The 21,711-nt window shown below is 43.5% G+C and overlaps 1 protein-coding gene across 7 annotated transcripts in view; it reads right to left on the reverse strand.

Annotated features, from left to right (window-relative positions):
• Nucleotides 1-20,282, reverse strand: part of GABRA5 (gamma-aminobutyric acid type A receptor subunit alpha5) — a 54,937-nt gene extending 34,655 nt beyond the window's left edge. Inside the window, exons 1-6 of one of the 7 annotated variants that reach the window (XM_051806914.1) lie at nucleotides 19,405-19,484; nucleotides 18,654-18,712; nucleotides 17,892-18,044; nucleotides 9,835-9,956; nucleotides 7,927-7,994; nucleotides 7,594-7,814 (exon numbers count right to left, since the gene is read on the reverse strand). In XM_051806914.1, coding sequence (XP_051662874.1) covers nucleotides 7,594-7,814; nucleotides 7,927-7,994; nucleotides 9,835-9,956; nucleotides 17,892-17,977 — 497 coding nt within the window. In that variant the 5' untranslated portion in view covers nucleotides 17,978-18,044; nucleotides 18,654-18,712; nucleotides 19,405-19,484. Of the gene's footprint in view, nucleotides 1-7,593; nucleotides 7,815-7,926; nucleotides 7,995-9,834; nucleotides 9,957-17,891; nucleotides 18,473-18,653; nucleotides 18,997-19,057; nucleotides 19,078-19,404; nucleotides 19,485-19,914 lie in introns of those variants that run through there. The other 6 variants (XM_051806915.1, XM_051806913.1, XM_051806916.1 and 3 more) reach the window with 6 other exon arrangements.
• Between the last annotated feature and the right edge of the window lie 1,429 nt (nucleotides 20,283-21,711).

Below are 21,711 nucleotides of genomic sequence, written 5' to 3' on the forward strand. Positions count from 1 at the left end.
GCCTTAGTCAAGCCATATCCCACTCCATGGGGCTGGTTGGCTCCCTGCAAAGGGAGACTTCAGGGCTGGGTCAGACTCTTTTCAGGAGAAGCTTCCCTGGGTACCTGCTCCAATAGGACCTCAGCAGAACAATCTGAGCCCTTGTGACATCTCTAGTATGCCCACGGGCACACATGTGGATAGGAGAATAAGAGAGTTGATGGGTTGGTTTGGTTTTTTTCAAACTGTGAATACATGGTTAGGTTTGTGAAATTACTCATTTAGCCTTTGCTGAGGACAGGACACAACTATTCACCTGTTCTCCCACTGTGATGTCTTGGGAACACTTCTATAACCAAACTGTTATTTCTTTCACAGAGGTTTAGAGCAAGAGTTGTTTCAGGCCCCAGTGCAATAAGTGTTTAGCCCAGGGAACTGATGTCTCCCTGTGTCCCTTAAGTAAATGTAACATGTGTCTACATAAGCATATATGTATACACATACAAATACATATATCACCAAATCACAGAATATGCTGAGTTGGAAGGAACCCACAAGGATCATCGAGCCCAACACAGGCCCTGCACAGGACCATCCCCAAGAGTCACACCAAGTGCCCAAGAGTATCATCCAAACCACTTGAATTCACAGGATGGTGCTGTAACCACTTCCCTGGGGAGCCTGTTCCAGCACCCAACAACTCTCTTCATGAAGAACCATTTTCTAACATCCAACCTAAACCTCCTCGACACAATTTCAGGCCATTCCCTTGGGTTCTGTCACTCACCACAGAGAAGAGATCACTGCCTGCCCCTACTCTTCCCCTCTTGAGGAAGTTGTAGACTGCAATGAGGTCTCCCCTTATCTCCTCCAGGCTGAACAGTCCAAGTGACCTCAGCCACTCCTCATAGAGCTTCCCCTCAAGGCCCTTCACCATCTTCGTTGCCCTCCTTTGGACACTCTCTAATAGCTTAATGTCTTTCTCACATTGCAGTGCCCAAAACTGCACACAATATTCAAGGTGAGGCCACACCAGTGCAGAGCAGAGCAGGACAATTCCCTCCCTCGACTGGCTGGTGATGCTTTGCCTGATGCCCCCCAGGACATGGTTGGCCCTCCTGGCTGCCAGGGCACTGCTGACTCAGATTCAACTTGTCTTTGAATGGGACCCCCAGGTACCTTTCTGCAGTGCTGCTTTCCAGCATCTCATTTCCCAGTCTGTACAGACATTCGGAGTTGCCTCATCCCAGGTGCAGAATCCAGCACCTTCCCTTGTTGAAATTCATATGGTTGGTGACTGCCCAGTCCTCTAATTCTTTGAGGTCTCTCTGCAGGGCCTTCCTGTCTTTGAGGGAGTCAACAGCTCCTCCCAGTCTTGTGTCATCAGCAAACTGCCTTAGTATCCCTTCCAGTCCTGCATCCCAGTCCTTTATGAAGATGTTGAAGAGCACAGGGCCCAAGATGGAGCCCTGTGGAACCCCAGTAGTGACATCACCAGTGTGATGTTACCTCATTCACTGTTACCCTCTGTGCTCGATCCATGAGCCAATTGCTCACTCACACATGATGTGTTCATCCAGCTGTGTGCTGGACATTTTGTCCTGAAGGATCCTGTGAGAGACAGTATCAAAAGCTTTACTGAAATCCAAAAAGATTACGTCAACTGGCTTCCCTTGATCAGCTAGGTGAGTTACCTTGTTATAAAAGGAAATCAGGTTGGATAAGCAGAACTTTCCCCTCATGAAGCCGTGCTGGCTGTGGCTGATGGTTGCGTTGTCTTTCAGGCGTTTTACAATACTTTCCAGAATAATCTTCTCTTTAAGTTTACCAGGCATTGAAGTGAAACTGATATGCCCGTAGTTTCCAGGGTCCTCCTTCATGCCTTTCTTGAAAATCAGGACAACATTCGCCAGCTTCTGGTCAGCTGGAACCTCTCTGGATTCCCAAGACCACTCAAAAATCATTGAAAGAGGTTCTGTGATGACATCAGTCAGCTCTTCAAGGATTCTGGGATGAATCCCACCAGACCCCATAAATTTGCAGGGATCCAGCTGGAGCAGCAGATAACGCAGATACCTAACTCCTTAAGAATGTCACTGTTCTGCACTGGGAGCAATTCTTAGTCAAGAGGCACAGCTGCAGAAATCAACATTACAGATGAACAGAATTAGCTGAGATGAATCCCACCCATCTTGCCTGGTGCCCTCCACCACAGCATTTTATAGATTACTCAATATCAGTTGGATATTTCAGCACAAACATAAATGTACTTCAGGGGACAGTATTTCTGATTAGGCAGATGAAGATTTTAATTTCAGTCTAAGGGAAATGACTAGGGAGTCCACTGTAATATTATCCTCCCCTGATAATAAAAAAAGAGCAGAAGCATAATAATTCTTCAGCATCTACCAGGTACTTCCAAAGCTCCCAGCTTCAGAAGCTGGGACCCGGCTGCAGACTGGGCAAAGATAGAGTCACCAAGGCAGCTGTGCTTTCCTGGGAATGCTTGGGGAGCACCTATTAGGGCACTGCTTCTCTCCAGTTACTGTTCAGTCACCCTATCCATGCATACCCAGCACATCAGGTCAGCTCTGCTGGTTCATCCTCATAAAGCAAAGGAATCTGGTAGAAATTGTTCCATCTAACCCCAAAGAAAGTTGGTCTGCCTTTGAGCTCAGCACAGATCTGGAGCTAGAGTTGTATCTTTTGTAACCCCTCAAAGTCTAAGCAAGCATTCCCCTCATCCAAGGCAGGGCCAGTTCTGGTTTGGGTTTTGTCTTTAATCAATTCTGCCTTGCTGTGTGAGCTCCCATCCCTGTGATGGAGATCTCTGTGGGGCTCTGCCCACTTTTATTTCCAGCAGAATAGGCCGCTATCACACACTCTACATGGGGACTATATTTAGTCAGGTCATAATTGCCCATTTTAAATGTATTACACCACAGTCTCCTCTGATGCCTTCCTTTACCTGTGGGTTAATCCAGCCCTGGATTTTTTGGGTTCCTTGACAGACAACTTTTGAGAAAAGGGGCAATGTACAACCAAAGCAGAGAGATAGGAACCAACAGGCTTGATGTTAAAACAAGAATCCTGCTGCTATCCTCAGGGAAGGGCCTTTCATTTCATATATCCCTATTTTCTCTTGCTCTGTCAAAATCTGAATTGATGAAAAGCAGCTGAGAGTCCTTGCCACCATGGCAGTTTTTCATCACTCTGCAAGATTCAGCTCAGTGTGAAGAAAGTATTCTTTTTCTTCCAGCTTCAGGCAGTTTGAAGCTTGAATATGAAAGAAAATGCAGCAAGTTTAACAAAGGGAAAGGAAATGCACATTTGCATGGCTTCATAGCCCCTAATTAGTTTTGTAATATTTATACAAGGCCTAAAAAGTATTCACAGATCCCTGTCTGTAAATATAAATGGATGTGGAAATGAAATCTTCCCTTTGAAATAAGAAAAACACATTCAAATTGAACAGAAATGTTCCCATTTAGGCGGCTGACTGATGGAAAATGAAGAGTTCATTTTAAAGAATGATATTCTAGATTTACAGAATCATAGAATATTCTGAGTTGGAAGGGACCCACAAAGATCATGGAGTCCAACTCTTAAAGTGAATGGCCCACACAGGGGATTGAATCCCTGACATTGGTGTTATCACCACAAAGTTTTCACCAACTGAGCTAATCTCAGGGTCAATATTTGCTGCCACTTTTCACTCAGGGGCACACAAGCAAACCCACATCTGGGAAAGGCTGCCTTCTGGCAAAGTCAGAGCTTAAGAACCCACACATTTTTCATAGAATAATTTTCCTTTAAAAAAAATCCAAGCAAACAAAACCTGGCTTTCCCAATGGACATCTCTAAAGCAGTATCATATCTTCTGGTCAGCTGGTTTTATGATCAATAGCTTTATAGCATAAAATGGTTAGCTTACTAAGCCAAGTCCTTCGTGGAAGAGCACATTTTGGGCTAACATGCATCCAGGACATGTTTACACTCGCACATACAATTTTAATGCCCAGTATTAATGTAAGAAAAAATATTGTCAGCCTAGGTAAACCCGTGTATGCACTACAGCAGAGCAAGCAGCGTGGTTATACTGCCATCAAGTGGATAGGCATCCTACGCATTGCTGAATTGTAAATATCTTCCAGGAACAGTGAAGATAACTGTATTTCAGGGCTGTACTAAAAGTTTTGGAGTTTTTTAACACCATACTGAAAAATATCTGCATTCTCCAGCTGATAAATTATTCGTATGCAAATTACTGGGACAGATTTAACTATAAGCTCTCTCAGGATCTCTGGCAATCTTCAGTCGCCATAATAAGATAGGAAAAATCCGTTTGTACTTTCCTCAGATATATGACCATGTTCTGTTTAAAATCCCAGATTATATCAGATGTCTGGAAGTCCCAGTGGTAGCAAAAGGAGTTTGGAGTCCTTTCAAAGTGATAGTGAGAACAGGGCTCTAAGGAGCACAAGAAAGATTTTTCAATATCTACAGCTAATAGAAAATCATTAAAAAATGCCTATGAGCTGCTGCTGAAAAGCTAATTCACAGTCCAAAAGTTTAGCTCTAGTGAGTATGCTTTACTTCACACAATTTTTGGCTTCTTTGAAGCATTTTTTCTGGCATTCTTCAGCAAACTTTATCAAAACTTCTGTCTACAGAAATCCAGTTGCCAACTCCCACTGAGCAAAAAAAAAACGCAGCTCACTGAAACATGATGGTTCTCTTCTTAGTCTAAAAATGTTGATTAAATCGCTGTTCCAATTTTTCAGAATAGCTTCATGGAATTAAGGAATTCTATGTTTTTTACAACATTTATTTCTCAGATAAGATAAATGAAATATATTTTAAGTTTTTAAAGGGAATTAATCTTATTTTTGCCTCCATTCACAAAGACATTTTCTATACGTATTAGTAAAATATGAACTATATTTTCTAGTGCTTTTTCTTCCAGTGCCCTTACTTAAAAAAAGAAATAAAAAAATTAAAAGTGGAGCTGTGGACAATACTCCCCTCTAGGGGCAGAAACAGAATTTGCAATATTTCATTCAGCAGCATGTAATTTATAAATTACATTAGTGAAATAAAACTAATAGGTCCTCCCAAGTGAAAGACAACCAGAATTATTAAGTCATTCCCAGCAGAGAACACTGCTGCTTATGAAATCTGTCTAAAGGATATGTTGTGTTTCTATATTAATGCAGAAGGGTTTTAATGCCACACATATACAGAAGCCCATTTATCAGATTTCCCTAGCAACATACATCCCATCAACTTCTGACCTAGACAACATATCATCAAACGCAATATGTGCAGAGTACATTTTTCTTTATAAGTAAACATGTGTGTCATGAAAACGTATGTCCTGACAAGTGCTAAAGCTGGAAGTTTGCTCAGCTGATCATACTTGGCATATTTAGAAGTGAAATAGGATGGAAGGTCAGCATCGGCTTGGTTGCTTTCCTCCTCTTCATTCAGGCAGCCAGATGCGAGGTTGCAAAAGCAATTCAGGCATCTCCGTCAATGACAGAGGGTCCAATCCTCCCTGCACATAATACTCCTACGTACAGTCTGGGAAGCTCGCAATTCCTCCTTGGAAACGAAGAGAATGCAGAGCTAACAGAGGGTTGTCTACACATCCACAGATCCTGAGAACTGAGTAAGCCTGATGGGAGCTAGAGGAAATGGGGCTGAAGCCCCAGTTTGGACTCAGTACCTTCACAGCACACTACCACTGAGACAAGTAGCTCTAAAAGCCCAGTGCTGCCTATCTTCTCAAGAAAAGCCATCCTAGGAAACTGCTGAGCTGTTACCTTCATCAGGACATGCCAAGGCAGCTGAAGGGGCTGGCTGCTTGTCACAATCATCTCTGTACAAGTTGGGAGGGGATTCTCAAGCCACCTCCTGGCACAGCATCGCTCATGCTGCTGAAACACCCATCATGAAAATCTACAGCCTCTAAAGAAGCACAGTTCCATGCACATTAGAAAAGCAGGCTCCTGACTCATGTTTAAGCAGACACTCTTTAAAGTTATTACTTGCAATAGCGGAAGGCAAGCTATTTTAAAAGTTTTGTGCTCCATTTCTTATCACATATGCCATAGTTGGCATAGTTGGTGGAAATTTTATTTCCACACACATGCACATCCACACACAATACTGCAAAATAGCAAAAGCTATGTTGAGCTTTGCCTCAATATCATACATATGGCATCTGACAATATTCTGCCATTTTCACCCAGCAGACATCCATCAGGTTAAAGTCACCCATAAGAACAAGGGCTGGCGATTTTGAAACCTCTGCCAGCTGCTTGTAGAATAATTCATCACCCTCTTCATCCTGGTTGGGTGGTCTATAACAGACTCCCACCAGGATGTCAGCCTTGTTGGTCTTCCCTCTGATTCTGACCCATAAGCACTCAACCTTATCGTCACTGACCTCAAGGTCAAGAGACTCTCTAAAATACAGAGCTACCCCTCCACCTCTCCTACCTTGCCTATCTCTTCTGAAGAGCTCCAGGTGCCTTTGTACAAAAGCATAATCTCCTTGAGCCCCAACAAATCTTAGCCACAGGTCCTGTGAGTGAACTCGGGACTTGCCCTCCTGATGTGCAGCAGCATGTGGTCCCACAGTAGGACACAGCACCAGCAGGAGTTCAGTTCCTCACTTGGTTGGGGTTGCCTACTGAAAACACCAGCATCTCAGCACCCAACTTCAGGCTCCTGAGCACTTTACTGGGTCTCAGGCACCACTCTGGGCTTGTATGTGAAAAGCTCTCAATAACAGTTTGTTGCTTGGTAGGTTTTTCCTTTCATCTCTTTTTCAAGTGTTATCCATATAACTATGCTCTTGGAGAAAACCGGGTTGAAGATAGACAGCAGTCTTAATTACTACAGGCTAATTACCTTTAATGAGCAAATTGCTATACAGTGATGTGGGATTTAGCCTGAGAAGAGCTTCACACAGTCTTCTAAAATCACCAATATTATATCTTCTATCTAGGTTATGCAATGATGAAGTTTGACAGTATCCTCTAATCAGATGAGAAGCATGATCCTGAAGATCTGAGACACCAATATAATGTCTCAGTTTTGTTTTCAGGATAATACTTGCTAAAGCAGCTTCACAGTGCTGCTAGCTTATTTCATTTATCCCTATGATCATTTGCCTTTTAGTACTATTGGTGAAACGAAAAAAAAATAACAAAAGCTCCAAGGGTTCAAGATGTACTGCCCCAGAACAAAGTCTCGGTTTCTGGTCTTGGAGACTGTTCTCCTGCAGTCTGCACTATAACTGCAAATACAAACAGTAAGAGAGAACAGATCTTCATAAAAAAGCTGAACTGAATCATCAAATCTGTTGAGAATATGCCTTCGATTTAATCAAAGGAAATATTTAAGCACTAGCAGTATTCAGAAGCTACAAATTAATTGGTATTTGTAGGCAGCGATTATGTTCTCCATTTTTCTTGATATTCATGTAAATATGTGTGAAAGATTGGTTGCCCAGTTCTAATAGGAGTGGAGAAAGTGATGCTCCCCACAGGTACTTGCAGGGTTAATTGGGAATCAGCATCACAAGAAATCAATCCTGGTTATTACCTCATGGTATACAGCAGAGTGCCGTCATCCTCCAGGCGCAGAAGTTTGTTTGGGGTTGTCATGTTGTGAGCAATAGACTTCTTGCCATTGTGGAAGAAAGTGTCTGGGGTCCAAATCTTGCTGGCAAGCAGGTTGTTAAGAGGGAGGCGTTGCATAGGTCCTTTGAATCGCAGCCTTTCATCCTTCCAGCTTTGTCGGAAAAAAACATCAATGGTGTATTCCTGGAAAAAAAGAAACAATCAAGGTATTGCAGGATCTGAATAGAAGCAATAGTTCCAAAAATGACTTTAGCAAAGTAATTACAACAGACTTGGCAGCCACATGCTAACTTACCATTTCTGTGTCTGACACAGGACCAAAACTGGTAACATAGATGTCTGTTTTCACCTGAGTTATTCTCTCTGTAATAAATATGGGGTTTGCATTAGTAATTATTTTAAGATGGAAATACATACTTGTGATGCATTTATCTATTAAAAATTTCCGAATCACTCAAAAATTCCCATAAGCTTGAAATTAAGAGGATGCTTGAGGAGACATTTCATCCCTGATCAAATGCAGGGAGTCCAGACTCTGTTCTTATAATCAGAAAGAAACAAGACTTTCAAGGGTGCAATTCCTCTGACTGACAGGCTTCTATAGATCGTAGAAATGCAGAATCATTTGGGTTGGAAGGGACCTTAAAGATGTTCTTGTTTGAACTGCCCTGCCATGGGCAGGGACACCTTCGACTAGATCAGGTTGCTCAAAGACCCATCCAGCCTGGCCTTGAATGCTTGAATGATGGAGCATCCACAACTTCTCTGGGCAGGCTGTACCAGTGCCTCACCACTCTCACAGTGAAAATTTCTTCCAAATACTGAATCTATATCTTCCCTCTTCCAGTTTAAAACTGTTACACATTTGTCCTATCACTACACTCTCCGATAAAGGGCCCCTTTGCATCTTTCCTCTAAGCTCCTTTAAGCACTTGAAGGCTTTCATAAGGTCTGCCCAGAGTATTCTCTTCTCCAGGCTGAACAACCCCAACTCTCTCAGCCTGTCTTCACAGGAAAGTTGCTCCAGCCCTCTGATCATCTTGGTAACCTTCTCTGGACTCACTCCAAGAGGTCCATGTCCTTCTTATGCTGGGACCCCAGAACTGGACATGGTACTCACAAAAGCAGAGGAGCAGAATCACCTCCTTCAACCTGCTGGCCACCCTTGTTCTGATGGATCCCACCATGCAATTGGTTTTCTGGGCTGTGAGCACACATTGCCGGCACTTACTCAATTCCTACTATAGGATGAGATGAAGTATATCTTGGAAGGACCTATTCCCCTCTGCTGGCTTGGGTGATCTGCCCAATTTCAGACATCTATATTAGAGATGTCCAAAATTAGGTGAAATTACTTTTGCCCTCAAGTTTCTAAATCTTTCTGGCATCTTTTCAAATCTGGTACTAATTTAATTTAGGGGTAGAAATTTCAGAAGTTCGTTATATAAGATAAGAGCATCGAGCCCTATTTTCAAGCATCTCTGTGTAAAGTGAGATGAGAAGGAGAGAAAGGGATGAAAGCAATGTGTTGGTCTCACAAGAGGAAGGGGTGGGGGTAGCCAGATTAAAAAAGGGCCAGGAAGAAACATAACAGATGGTTTACACATGGGTAGAAGATGAGAGAAATCTGGGGGATAGAGAGCTGAAGGAGGGCTCAACAAGGTTAGGATGGCAACCTATTCACATGCTATTCACAACTATTCACAACCATTCACATGCTATGGTTTTAAAATAGCTGCTGTAGAGGTTATCAAAATGACATATCAATACAGATTTTCTGTAGTTGTCTAAAAACGAATGGTTTAGGGATCTGTTTTTGAAATAGATATGTGTCACCAGCATAATTTTATGTAGGCTGACCAGTAAGGGAACCTTGCAGCAACCTGCTAGCATATTGTCTTGCTCATCTTAGGAAGTACCAGAAAGAAAAACCCAAACTGTATGCAACTACAGAAAAAATGTATCACAGATGCTCTCCTAGCCCAACCTCAGATGACCTCAGTGACTGAAAGAAGACAACTTTCAGTGATTTTTTTTATTGTGGCCCATTTGCTAGGAGACAAATCTACTTTCTGGACTTAGTTTAGTTAATCAAACACAACTCCCTCATCAAGGCCAAGAGCAAGTACCCATCTGAAAGGGCATCACATAGATGATGGTCCCGTATAGCAGGGGACCGGCCACAGCCAATGCGTTATCCTACCTCCCAGTCCTGGGCGCAGTCGGTTGTCGTAGCCGTCCAGCAAACCATCCAAGATCCTGGTGAATATAGTGATGTTATCATTGGTGTCCTCTTTTCCTGACGCTGTTGGCGTTTGTGAGAAGCTATTTTATGCAAACGAAAGAAAACATGTCAAAAGCCATGCTGGTTTCAAGGGGCTTCAGCCTCGAGGGAACTTCGCAATGGAGCCACTGAGCCTCTGTCCTCTCCTGCTGCTCCAGCTGAGTAGCACAGGGAGCTGTGGTGATTTCATATAAGAAATCCTAAATAGCTCTCCCTGGAGAAGGATTCGAAAAAGGATCCATGCCATGGAGCTACAACCCTGGGGTGCTGGATCAGGAGACACCTGAGCCCTTTGACCCTCTGTCCATAATGCACAGGTCCCCCATGCTGCCTTGTCCACCATTTCCCAAGTGCTGGCATTTCTCCATCACCTGGAGGGAGCGAGATCAGCTCAAGGGGCCAGCAAAAGCTGTTACTGGTTTTCACCAGGTTAGCCCTCCATTTTTTAGGAACTATACCAGCTGACAGTGGAGCTGCATGAGCAGCATGAGTTTGCCCTGGGGATGCACCTTCAAGTCTGCCTGAAGGTACTGTCTAATCTTTAAATGCCAAACAGCTTTTAATTTTCAAAATTTATGTAATTTATTGCCAGAACAAAGGATGAACTCTAACCTTATTTGAGGATAACAAACTCCCACTACATTCAGAAATCCCACTGGGGTACTACTGGGGTATCTGAAAAACATACTGCTGTATAGAAAACACAGTTCTTCACTCCTCCTCTTTCTTTTGCATAAATTAGTTCTCCCTTGTAGTATGCAAATAACAGCACTGTGTAGTGGGCCACATTTCATATCTTTTGGGCCAGATTTGTTTTTAATTTGAACGCTTTTTTATTTCATCATTTTATCCGTGGCTCAGACCTAGGAAGCTGCTCACAGCTCACAGCACAACTAAAACTTGCATTTTTAAATCTGTTTGATTTTCATTTAAAGATGCTTAGGAGAATCCCCTGCCTACTAATGCCTTTGCTTACCTAAAGAATAGACATGGGAGATTATCCATAAGCATGCTTCACCCACAGAAGCAATGAACGTTTCTTAAGACAGCGAGTTTCCTCACACTTGGTGCTTATTCAAGATTCAGCCTCTGCTGAAATCACCAACAAATTTTCCAGCTGTGAAAGGGCACAAAGGCCCACTAGGAACCATATACTCTGCCTCATGCCCACTGTCAGCACATAGGAATTGCTTATGCTCCAGCAACCTGAACTTGATGCCAGACAGTCATCAGGAGACAGTAAATAAATAAATAAATAAATAAATAAAATCCATGTTTATTTATTACCAGTCCCCAGGGAAATAAATTAGTAAATAAATAGAGAAGCTCAGAGCATGTCTTACAGAATGGTTGCAACATATGTGTTTGGCTTACCTAGCAGAACAGGATTCATACAAAGAAAGAAGGGACCTCAACTTGGTTTTACCTGCACAAGGTTTCCACTAACGGGACCTCACTGACATCCATGTAATGGATCTGGAAGTTTTAGTGACAACGGACCTGGCTCAGAACAAGCTGCTCTTGGACACATATCCTCTCACAGACACGGGGACCCCCAGTCTTTGATAGTTTATGGGCTTCTGCTGAAAACAGAAAGGATTGCAAAGCCTCTCAGAACAGGGGAGTAAGGCCAGGCAGTGGGAGCACAGGTCCAATTCCCTGAAACACCAAAGCCCATGCAATGCCTGGTTGAGGATGTTCCTTGCGGTCTGAGCGCAGTTGGCACTGCTGCAACCCTAGTGAGATCCACACTGCAGAGCCCAAGGCCATCAAGGATCTCCCCTTCACTGCAGGTGGAGGCATAGCCACAGATCTTGACCATTTTTCAGGCCATTCATCTCTCCATAGTCAAAAGACCAAATTAATTCTGTTTTCTATGCTGTGACCACAACCTCCAGTGAGCAACTGAGGCAGAAAAGATCATGGACATGTTTGACTTTAACAAAAAACAGTTAATCCAGCACAGCACACTGATTACATAAACATTAGCCATCCCTGCATGCTGGACCATTCAAGATAAAAGACTGTACACCTTTTTGTCAACTGTAATCAAAGGGATTCACCACATAAAAGTGAATATTTACAAGTAGCAGCCTAACAAACACAAAGGAATTCAAACAGGAGACAGACGTTACAGATGTTCTTTACATGCAGCGACCATAACTAAATACTTTGATAAAATCCTAGCACAAACCACAAAAATCCAATATATCTAGAATACTATTTTCAACTTTTCTCATCTATTTTATCTTCTTTTTTTCATAAGAAAGAGATATGCATCATGCTGTCTGCCTGCTACACCGTATCAGTGTAGGAACCCATTTTCATTTTCCACTGCGTCTGACAAAGGAGTGGAGAGATCAAACTTCATTTCATTCCTACAAGTTTCATGAGAAGCTGTGACTAGACAAGGGGAGAGCAATCTAAATTAGCGTCTCATTAAGTAAAAATGTAAGGTTAGCAGTCATCTATTCCCTCTGGCTTGCTGACTGGGCCATTCAGTATACATGTAGGTCAGAAACAGCCTCAGCAAGATCAGCTCCCCTCCTCTCTGATAATTAAGAGAGATGGAGGAGACTTCCAGGGTGATTAGGAAAGATCCTGGGAGAAAAGGACAGCAGAGGTAAAATGTAGGTGTTGCAATGCGAGACGAGAACAAGGGATGCCAAATGTGGAGCTGGGATTATTGCAAAGATATGGTGCTGGGGGCACAGAACACAAAGGTTCACTCATTTTTCTGCTCTTGAAAAATCCTGTTATTTTTAGTGCTTATGGCTGAATTCAAAGCCAACTGAACTCAGAGGGAAGATTTCCACTGAACTATTTTTGTGGGGATAGGACAAAATACACTTAGTTCTCATAACTGCTCCTCTGAATCTAACAAGAGTAATTGATGCTGCTTCCTTCTATCTCAGCTATGTACATCTCTTACAAGAATAGTACACACACCCCATATACTGAAATACTTCTGTATCTCCACAAGAAAAGCTAATTAATAGAGGAAAAAGATGGAGAATCAACTACAGTGAAGATTTACAAAAAGTCTCCACTTCTGCTAAACTGCAATCCAAATTTGATTTGGCAGATCGCTTCACCCATAAAAAAGGCACCTGATGCTAAATTTCAGTGAAATGTCAGTATGATGGGAAGCTGCATTTGTTAGTATTTAATTTCTGTTATTGAGATTGCTGGTGAAATGCATATTTTGGAGTAAGGTCTGAGATTGTCTGTTATGACGCAAGACATTTATAGTACTTGCAAAGTCACATACATACATTAGATACTATATAGCTCTAAGAATAGAGAGAAAACAGGTGCTACCCTTAACTAATTATTTTCACACAGCTAAAGATTTAGTTTTATCAACATATTACTACGTAAGCACATTATTGCCTCTCTGCAGCAAAAAATGTTTTTATAGCAGAAATTTTCAGTATGGATAAAAATAAACCTAGAAAAAAACCTTAGGAAAATGCTAAGAAAATTCAGAGATAATTGCATTTAAAGCTCATTATTGAACATAAACTAAATCAACCAGGAATACTTCTCATCACATTTATTTAATATTGCAATTCAGGATAACTGAAAAAATAAGAAGCCACAGAAGGGGCCCATGAGTGTAAAACATAATAACTCTCTAAATATGCTCAGCTACCTCTTCTGATGAGTACATCATTTACCATTTTAAACGTTACTGTCATCCAGTCAAAATCATAACAGGTACTATTCGTAGCTTCGTTGTACTAAGAGGAAAATGCATAGTAGATATTTAATGATTTTTCCCAAAACCTCTTTTAAAAAAAGGGTAAGAAATGCTGAAAAAATAACTGAAGAGTATTTTGCTACTGAAAGATGTAATTTTTTTCTCTCTCTCTTAAGAGAAGCATTTCCAATAACTTGCCTTCATAGGATTGCAATTACACCTGAATTTCAGACAAATTAACAGTTTGTGGGAAAGACAGTGGAAAATATACTTGCAAACTTTTGGATACTGACACTGGCCAGACATCAGAGGAAACAGATTTACTTTTCTAAGTTAGTCTCTTGCTACCCCTTTCTTATAGAATCTTGAGATCTAAAAATGTTGATGTTTTGTGAATTTGTGCAATGAAGATTCAATTCTTTCACATGGGATTTAAACAGAGGAGAGGACTGACTAAAATGATGAAGCTTTAATATTATTTTCATATTTTTAAAGAATAATTCGTTTATTTAGAAAGATCAGTATTTTACCACTTTCTGGGAAGGAGCAATTTGTGAGCAGTGCAATGAAAGCCTGTTTTTTATAGAGTGACATCTTACAGTCCTCACCCCCTTGCAACTTAATGTCCCTTTCAGTGTCCTGAATTTCTTCCAGGGTCATTAAACACCTCCCAGTACTCTCATCTCTCCAGGTCACTGACCTGGAACTTCACTGGGATGCACTGCATGCCAGGGCTTTTCCTAAACTAAGTACGTGCTGGCTGGACGGCAGGTACATGCCTGCTATTTGGCCAGCTGGCTGACCAGAGATGCTGAAGCCGTAGCCTGCTGTTCAGCAGTGGGATTGACTGATGGTTGTCTGACTCCTCCAAGAAGTTCTAGATACCCACTTAGTTTTCCAGTTACTAAAATTGTCTAATGGGTTTAAAAAGGTATCTGGAGATATGGAGAAGGAAAGGAAAACAGAATAAAAAAAAATAAACAGACAAGCATGACTGCATAAGATATGATAATTCTTACAAAATTAGTCTTTAAAAATATGAGGAAGAACTCCCAAGCATCACAAGTACTTGGAAAGGGATATCCCTGCAGAATTAACTGCTTAGGGCTGCAGAGACTAACTTGAAATAACGGTCTAAAGGAGAGGTATGTTCTGCCTAAATAGTAGGATTATAGTCTTAGTGATAAGGGCTGTGAGCTAGAGAAGAAGTATGTGAAACTACAGACACATTACGGACTGAATTCTTAAGAGTGTACAGAGAAATACTGGGTTGGCTACATATAATTGGGATCTTCTGTTCTCTGTGTTTCTACTATTATAAATATTATTAGCAGATGGCAACTAAACTGTGGGTACATGAACAACGTCCGTCCCTGTTGGTTTTGGCTTTCAGACAGATTTCTGAAATTGCATGTCCAAAACAGGACTGTGGATCACCAACGTGTCCCCAGAGATGTGCCCATGGACGGTCTGGGACTTGTGCAATAAAAGCCAGGACACAGTAAGACTGGTCAGCATGAAGCTGAACACAGGCTACCTTGTCTCACACAAATCTGCGTGCAAACAGCCACTCATGGCTCCAACCCTCACAGGGCTGCCAACACCTGGCCTCCTCGAGGGCCCACAAGGAATCAGTCTCTTGTCTTACCTGAAAACACTCTTGATGGTTATATTTGACTTTTAGTCATTCTCTAGCCTTATTATTAATGTTAAGTTTCAAGACAATTGTGAACTATCTTGGAATGCTTAAGTAAAATAAGTTGCTAGAACATTATACAACTCAAGGCTGAACTCAAGCAAGCTTGAAAAAGCTTTGACTCATGCTGGACCGTTTCTGCAGATGTAAACTCATAAAACTGTTATACCAACAACAGAGCGAGAGGCGGGGAAGACTTCACATCCTCTTCTCAGTTCATCTACATCTTTGAATTTTAATTAATTCACTGATTTTTCTTTAAATAACTTCTACCAACTCTGTCTACAGTCCTTCTCTACTGCGTATTAGTGTGGATAATTCTCCATAGTCATTACACATTTATGTTAAACATTAATCACAGACTTTTGTAGAGATTTATCAAGTAGCCTAGGAGATTGAGATATGTAATTTCTGTTTATTTAACCAGGCATTGTGCATCAAAATCCCCCAAGGTGGCTTTAACTATGTTAGCAAAAACTGTATTTATGATTTAATATAAATATGGAATGACTATGGAGAACTGTAGAAAAATCTCTGCTTCGTCTGTAATGCCCTCCTGTATTTTGGTTTTTAATTTGTGCTCTTTCAACCAATCACTTTTATCAAGCATATTGCAAAACACACTGCAATATAACAGCACAGTACAAACATGGATGAAGCTAATAAAGAAGAACCTGCTATCAACAGCAAGTGTTATCAGTATTAGATTCCTGCAGTTAATACAGCAGCCTACATGTTAATTGTACCGTTCTGTCCTGAAGAGTCAGTCCCAAAGCACTTAGCAAATTACACTCTGAAACTGCTTCTGCCTCTGAAACAGAAGCACTGGAGCATCCTCTGTCTTTTGAGCAGGGTCAAAATTCAGCCCTAAGGCACTGTGTGAATGGTGCAGTGAATTGGAGCTGCTTATCTCTACAGGCCTGGACTAAAATTACTAGATTAGAAATGGGGGGCAAGGAGGGTGGGGGGAACTTATGTGATGATCTCATTTTAGTGCATAGAAGCTTTTTGACTAACTCACAAAAAACAAATGTCCTAGTTTCATCTAACTGTCCTGTTTTGATTATCTGCTAGGTTACACATTATACTGATTCCTACCTGGGACCTTCATTCAGTATTTTCTTTGGAGTCGAAAGGGACAGTTAAACCCTCAGGCTTTTGGGTTGGTTTTAGGTTTGGATTTATTTTTATTTTTTTTACAGCCTTACCTATCTATTCCTCTGTTAGAGAAGAAACACAGTTAAAAGACCCCCCCATACCAAGCAGGTCATGCTCAACTATTGCAACGTGCTGCCTTCTGCAGGGACAATGAACAGTCCAGAAGGACTTAAGGTTATAGTCATCAAGATTTTCTTATTTAGAAAATACTTTGTCGAATTACAACAATGTAAAGACAAGTTTAAAACCACTCCCACGCTATTTATGCCCTCTTCATTTCTATCACGAAGTCCTGGGAGAGTTTTCCCTTAGACCACAGTGAAAGCAGGATCAAGTTTTTTCAAGGTGGATAAATGAGTGCACAACTCTTTGCATCCTTTGTAGAGTGCAGTCCTACAATTTTTCCTATAAACCACTGTGTACACAGGACATGTGCTGGAGACCAGGCTAAGTTTTGCTTACAGCGTGGACAGTCATCACTCGGTTTGGTCTTACTCCTAGTTCCAATCTGGAACAAGTCACTTTGCTTGAAATCAGAAACTGATTTGCATCTCCATTTTGTGTCTTCTTATAGCAAGGAATTGATGGGTGTGCTTGTGAATCAGAATGTTGGGAGGATTCATTTTTTCTCTGGTGAAATCATAAATAATTGTTCTCCTCCACAAAGAAGAATCAACCTACGTTTCCTGAGTACTTGCAAAACGCTTTTTCCAGATTCCATTACATAGCTCAATTTTGGAAAGTTCTTAATATCTCTGGGTATAGGAAAAACATATAAATAGAGGGTTTCTGACATTATTTTTCATTTTCTAAGAGCTATAGTTGCAGTATTTTTTTGATACAGCTTTCAGAATATCACTGTCAGGGAAGCACCCAAAGCAAAAATAAGAAAACAGGATTCCTTGCTATATGCTTCAGGGAAACACAATTTCTAATTATTCTAACAAGTTTCAAACTCAGACATCCTTTCTGAAAAGTCACTGTCTTAGCTTAATCACCAGAAAAGCCTGTACCAGCTAGTAGCATGCACCGAGTCCCACTGTTGCAGTCTTGCACTACCGCCTATAACCTGCATCCATCAGGCGAGAGGGAAGGTGCAAGACCCTTGCATCACAGATACAGAAGCAGGGAGCACCACAGCCCCTGGCTGTGCTAAACCGAGGTCAGAGCACTCAGCATCTGTAGGCCTGGTCTGTGCCCTTTGTGCCCTCCAAGCCTTCTCGCAACAGCATGAAGAACTGACACAAGAGAGCAAATCTGAACAGGAGCGTAAATCACTCCCTTCCCCCTGACACCAGCATATTAAGATGAAATGCAAAGCCTGGTTGTTTGGTTCAGCTGCTCCACACCACACAGAGACATGGTTTTCATTTACTTAAAAAACCCACAGCAAAAATTCAAACACAATTGGCAACTCACCCAAAGTGGCTGGCTAAACTCATGGAAACGCAGAAGAGGAAGAAGTTTTTGATCATGATAAAGTCAGAGACCATCCCATTGTCCATTCCAGAGGAGAAAAGGAATGCAGGTGGTTGCTTTGGTGAAGGTGCAGCTGTTCACCTTGTTCTTATGCTGCAACAATACAAAAAAATTTGAAAATGATTGCACGGACAAAAAGCGGGATAGCTGAGTTCAGCTAACACCGCATCTTCTGCTATCTGCGTTTCTCACAAACTTATCTAGGCTTATGTAAACATCAGCTGTTTATGTAAAGTTGTATGTCTTCAAGGACATGTTTTACCTTCTGCTGACAGCAAACTGCAAAACAGGAAAAATTCTTTGTGGCCCAGTTTTCCCTTATATTCATCTGTTGTATAAGTAACTAAAGAAAAAGTCACCATTTTCCAAATGCCAATTTCAACCCTTTACCTATTTCAACAACTTCCACATGCCTGCAAACCCAGGGCTGTGTGCAGCCTCCGCATCCTTTGCTTTCATCGCAATTTTTTCCCATTAAATACCCGGCTTCCCTTTCCAAAATCCCAGTTGAAATGCCAAGAAACACCTACTGCTTCTTGGAATTCATGCTGCTGATGCACAGCTTAGCAAAAGGAGGGTGGGTTGCTGGGGGTGGGGGGAGAGGGTAAAAAGTGACCTTCCCCTCAAAGGCACATAAACCTCACGCTAGCATGAAGAATGACAGTAATGTAGCTTCTCCAGTGAATGCCGCTTTCTGGATACCTGCCTCAGCGACCAGATCACCAATTTCAGCATTGTGCACTAACGTTTTCCTCTGTGCCCTATTAAAAACAAAACAAACAAAAAAAAACCAAACAAAAAACCCCAAAACCACAACAACCCGCCTCCCCAAATAAACACCAAAACAAAGCCCAAACACACAAACAAAGGAAACACTGAAAACCCAACAAAAAAACCCCAAAACAGACCCCAAAAACACACCTTGAGGGGAATTGGCTGGATTTTCCACCTGAACCCTGTGCCCCCGCGCTATATCGCTCAACAACTTACTCTCCCACCCCGCCGACAAGCCAAGACACCCGAACCAAAAGCCGTCCCCCGGGACTCCCCCCGCCCGGCCCGCGCTGCCCCGCAGCGGGTCCCGCTATCTCTGCGCCGCTCCCTACCGGGCACTGCGGGGCCGCCGCTCCCTTTCGAGCGCCCGCAGCCCTGGCCCGCCCGCACCTGTCCGGGGACCGCCGCTCACTCGCCGCCGCCGCCCGGGCACTGCGCCCCGGGGCGCCGCGCACCGCTCCGCAGGGCTCCGCGGACGGGGACACCTGCCCGCCCGCCCCGCCGCCCCTGTCCCTCTTCCCTCCCCAGCGCCCGCGAGGCCCTCGGGCTCGCCCCCGCCCCTCCCGCCGGCCGAAGTTTCCCGCGGCCATGTGTGCGGCGGTGTCCGCCCGGGGGTCCGCGGCCGGGGCTCCCCGCCGCCCTCCGTCCGCCCGGCCGGGCGCGGGAGCCCGGCGCTTACCAGCCGCCGGCGGGGGGACGAGGGCGAGGGGGCGGTGTTTGCCTGAAAGTTGCGGAGCGGCAGCGGGAGCGGGAGCGGCGGCGCTGCCTCCCGGCCGCTGGCAAGCGCGGCCCCGCCGCAGCGCCGCGCCCGCGCCACCCCCGCGCCGAGACCGCGGCCGGGAGCGCGGGGAGGTGTGCGGGGCGCGCCCGACCCTCGGGGACCCAGGCGGGGACCTCCCGGGAAGAGGCCGCTCCCGGAGTCGTCGCAGCCCCGGGAGGCTTCAGCGGCTCCCTTGCCTCCCCGCGCCGAACTCCCGGGAGCAGGTCCCACCGAGCGTCCCACGGGCCTGGGTCCCGGGCGAGTCTGACCGGCACCGACCGTTCTCGGGGAGCGGGAGCCCCTGCCACAGCCCAGCCCTGCGGGTGTCCTGTAGCCTTGGCACCCACCACGCCGGAGGCTTGCCGGTATATATGCTCCTTACACCACACATGTATAATCGTACGTATATATACAAACACCCGTACATACCCAGATCTGTATCTATACTCCTCTTCTGTAGCCGATGGACCTGACCTAAACCATCATAGCTCTTAAATGCTGAAGTGGGATTTTCTATCCACAACATAAACTCTCTTTGTACATCCTCATTATTAGACGTCCAGGGTTTGTATCGGTATTAAAAATTCCAGGAGACTTGCAGTAACTTCGAGGTTTCCTTGTGACTGTGTGTGCTGCTATTCCAGAAAAATGGATGCACTGCTTCACAGCCTCAATAATGGGAGCTTTACACTTGCTACGTGTTCATCACATATATAATGTACTGCTTGCAGGTGCCTTTCGAGCCATGTGAAAGATGAAATGGGTGTTGTATGATGTTGTATGATGAAATGAGCCCCAGTTCCCGGGGATTCCTTGGGATGCATGCAGTATTTTGCAGCATGCACATATTACACGTGATAATATATGATTTCAATATATACTGCTGTGATCATACTTTGAAATAACACTGCAAACTTGGTTATTAAATTACCAGATCTAACGAGGTAATGCCCGTCTTTAAGGGAACATTATGGATCAATGAAGCATTTGTCTTTTCTCTATATCCATAAAAAAAGCCTATGAATTTAATCCCTCCACCGAAATCCGTATTGATTCTGTAGCTCATTGCCACAGAGGGTGGCTGCTGTATGTATGCCTAGTCCATGGTATGCACCATCTAAGTTGAAAATAGGTCCTTAGGAATTTCAGTTTACATTTTTTCCCACCTAACAAAACTAGAAATGTAGCCCCAGGGAGAATTTCTGTGTAAACAAGGAATAATTTTTCTAGTATCAATTGAGTAGCATTTTCTCAGGCAGTTCTTTGTAATTCCCCTCTTCAATATTCCCTTGAGACTTCCCAGGGTTTGGACTAGATGATCTTTAAAGGTCCCATTCAACCCAAACCAGTCTACGGTTCTATGGCTCTGTATGTGGTGCTTAGCTGTGTTCAAGTTTTACAGCAATGATTTATGATCTTAAATGCAGAGCCAATGACATACGTTGTTCCTCGTTGTTCCTTGGTGACTTCAATAAATATGAAGTTGTGAATGAATGTTGCTATCAGAACAGCTTTCTGGATGCTTAAAAATATCTGAGTAAAGTAGTATGAAGCGCCAGTAGTTTCTCATGATAATGTTCTTGCCTAGGAGCGTTTAAATCACATTTTCTACAGTGCTTTCATTTCTGGTACGAACTATTTATATCTCCATATAGGTGATGTGTAAAAATATGTGAGCTTTAAATAATTTTACAAAAGCGAGACACAGGAATATAAGCCTAGACTTTTGTGCAAATGGGAAAGAGCTGTGTGCTCTGGCCTCTTGCTCCAGCTCCCCAGTGAGCAGAAGCGTGCCTCGGTTCCTCTGACTAGTTCCATCTTCTCCACGAAGCCATATGCTGCAGATCTGCTTCTCAACAGCAAAGGCAGGAAGCGCTTAGGAATCGGGGGAGCAGAATAGCAAGAAAATGTTAAAGGAAAGCTTAAAGAAAAGAAAAGAATGGTAGAATCACAGAACATTTTGGGTTGGAAAGGAATCTTAGAGATCACCTAGTTCCACCCCCCTGCCATGGGCAACAACGCCACGAAAACGCCTTACTCGGCGAAGGGGCGAGCTGAGGAGTGCGGGTGTCACGCAATCCGGTGCCGCCCACGCCGCGCCGAGCCCACCTGCTCCTCCCGCCGTGTCACTGTCACTGCGGTGGGCGACCTCAGCCAAGGGCTGCTGTTCGGGCCACCGCCGCCGGAGGGCAGCACAGCTCCACACAAGCGGCCGGGGACAGCGCG

This window comes from Manacus candei, unplaced genomic scaffold, assembly GCF_025592945.1.
Source record: "Manacus candei isolate 608988 ecotype Guabito, Panama unplaced genomic scaffold, ASM2559294v1 h1tg000069l, whole genome shotgun sequence".
Classification (NCBI taxonomy): Eukaryota; Metazoa; Chordata; class Aves; order Passeriformes; family Pipridae; genus Manacus; species Manacus candei.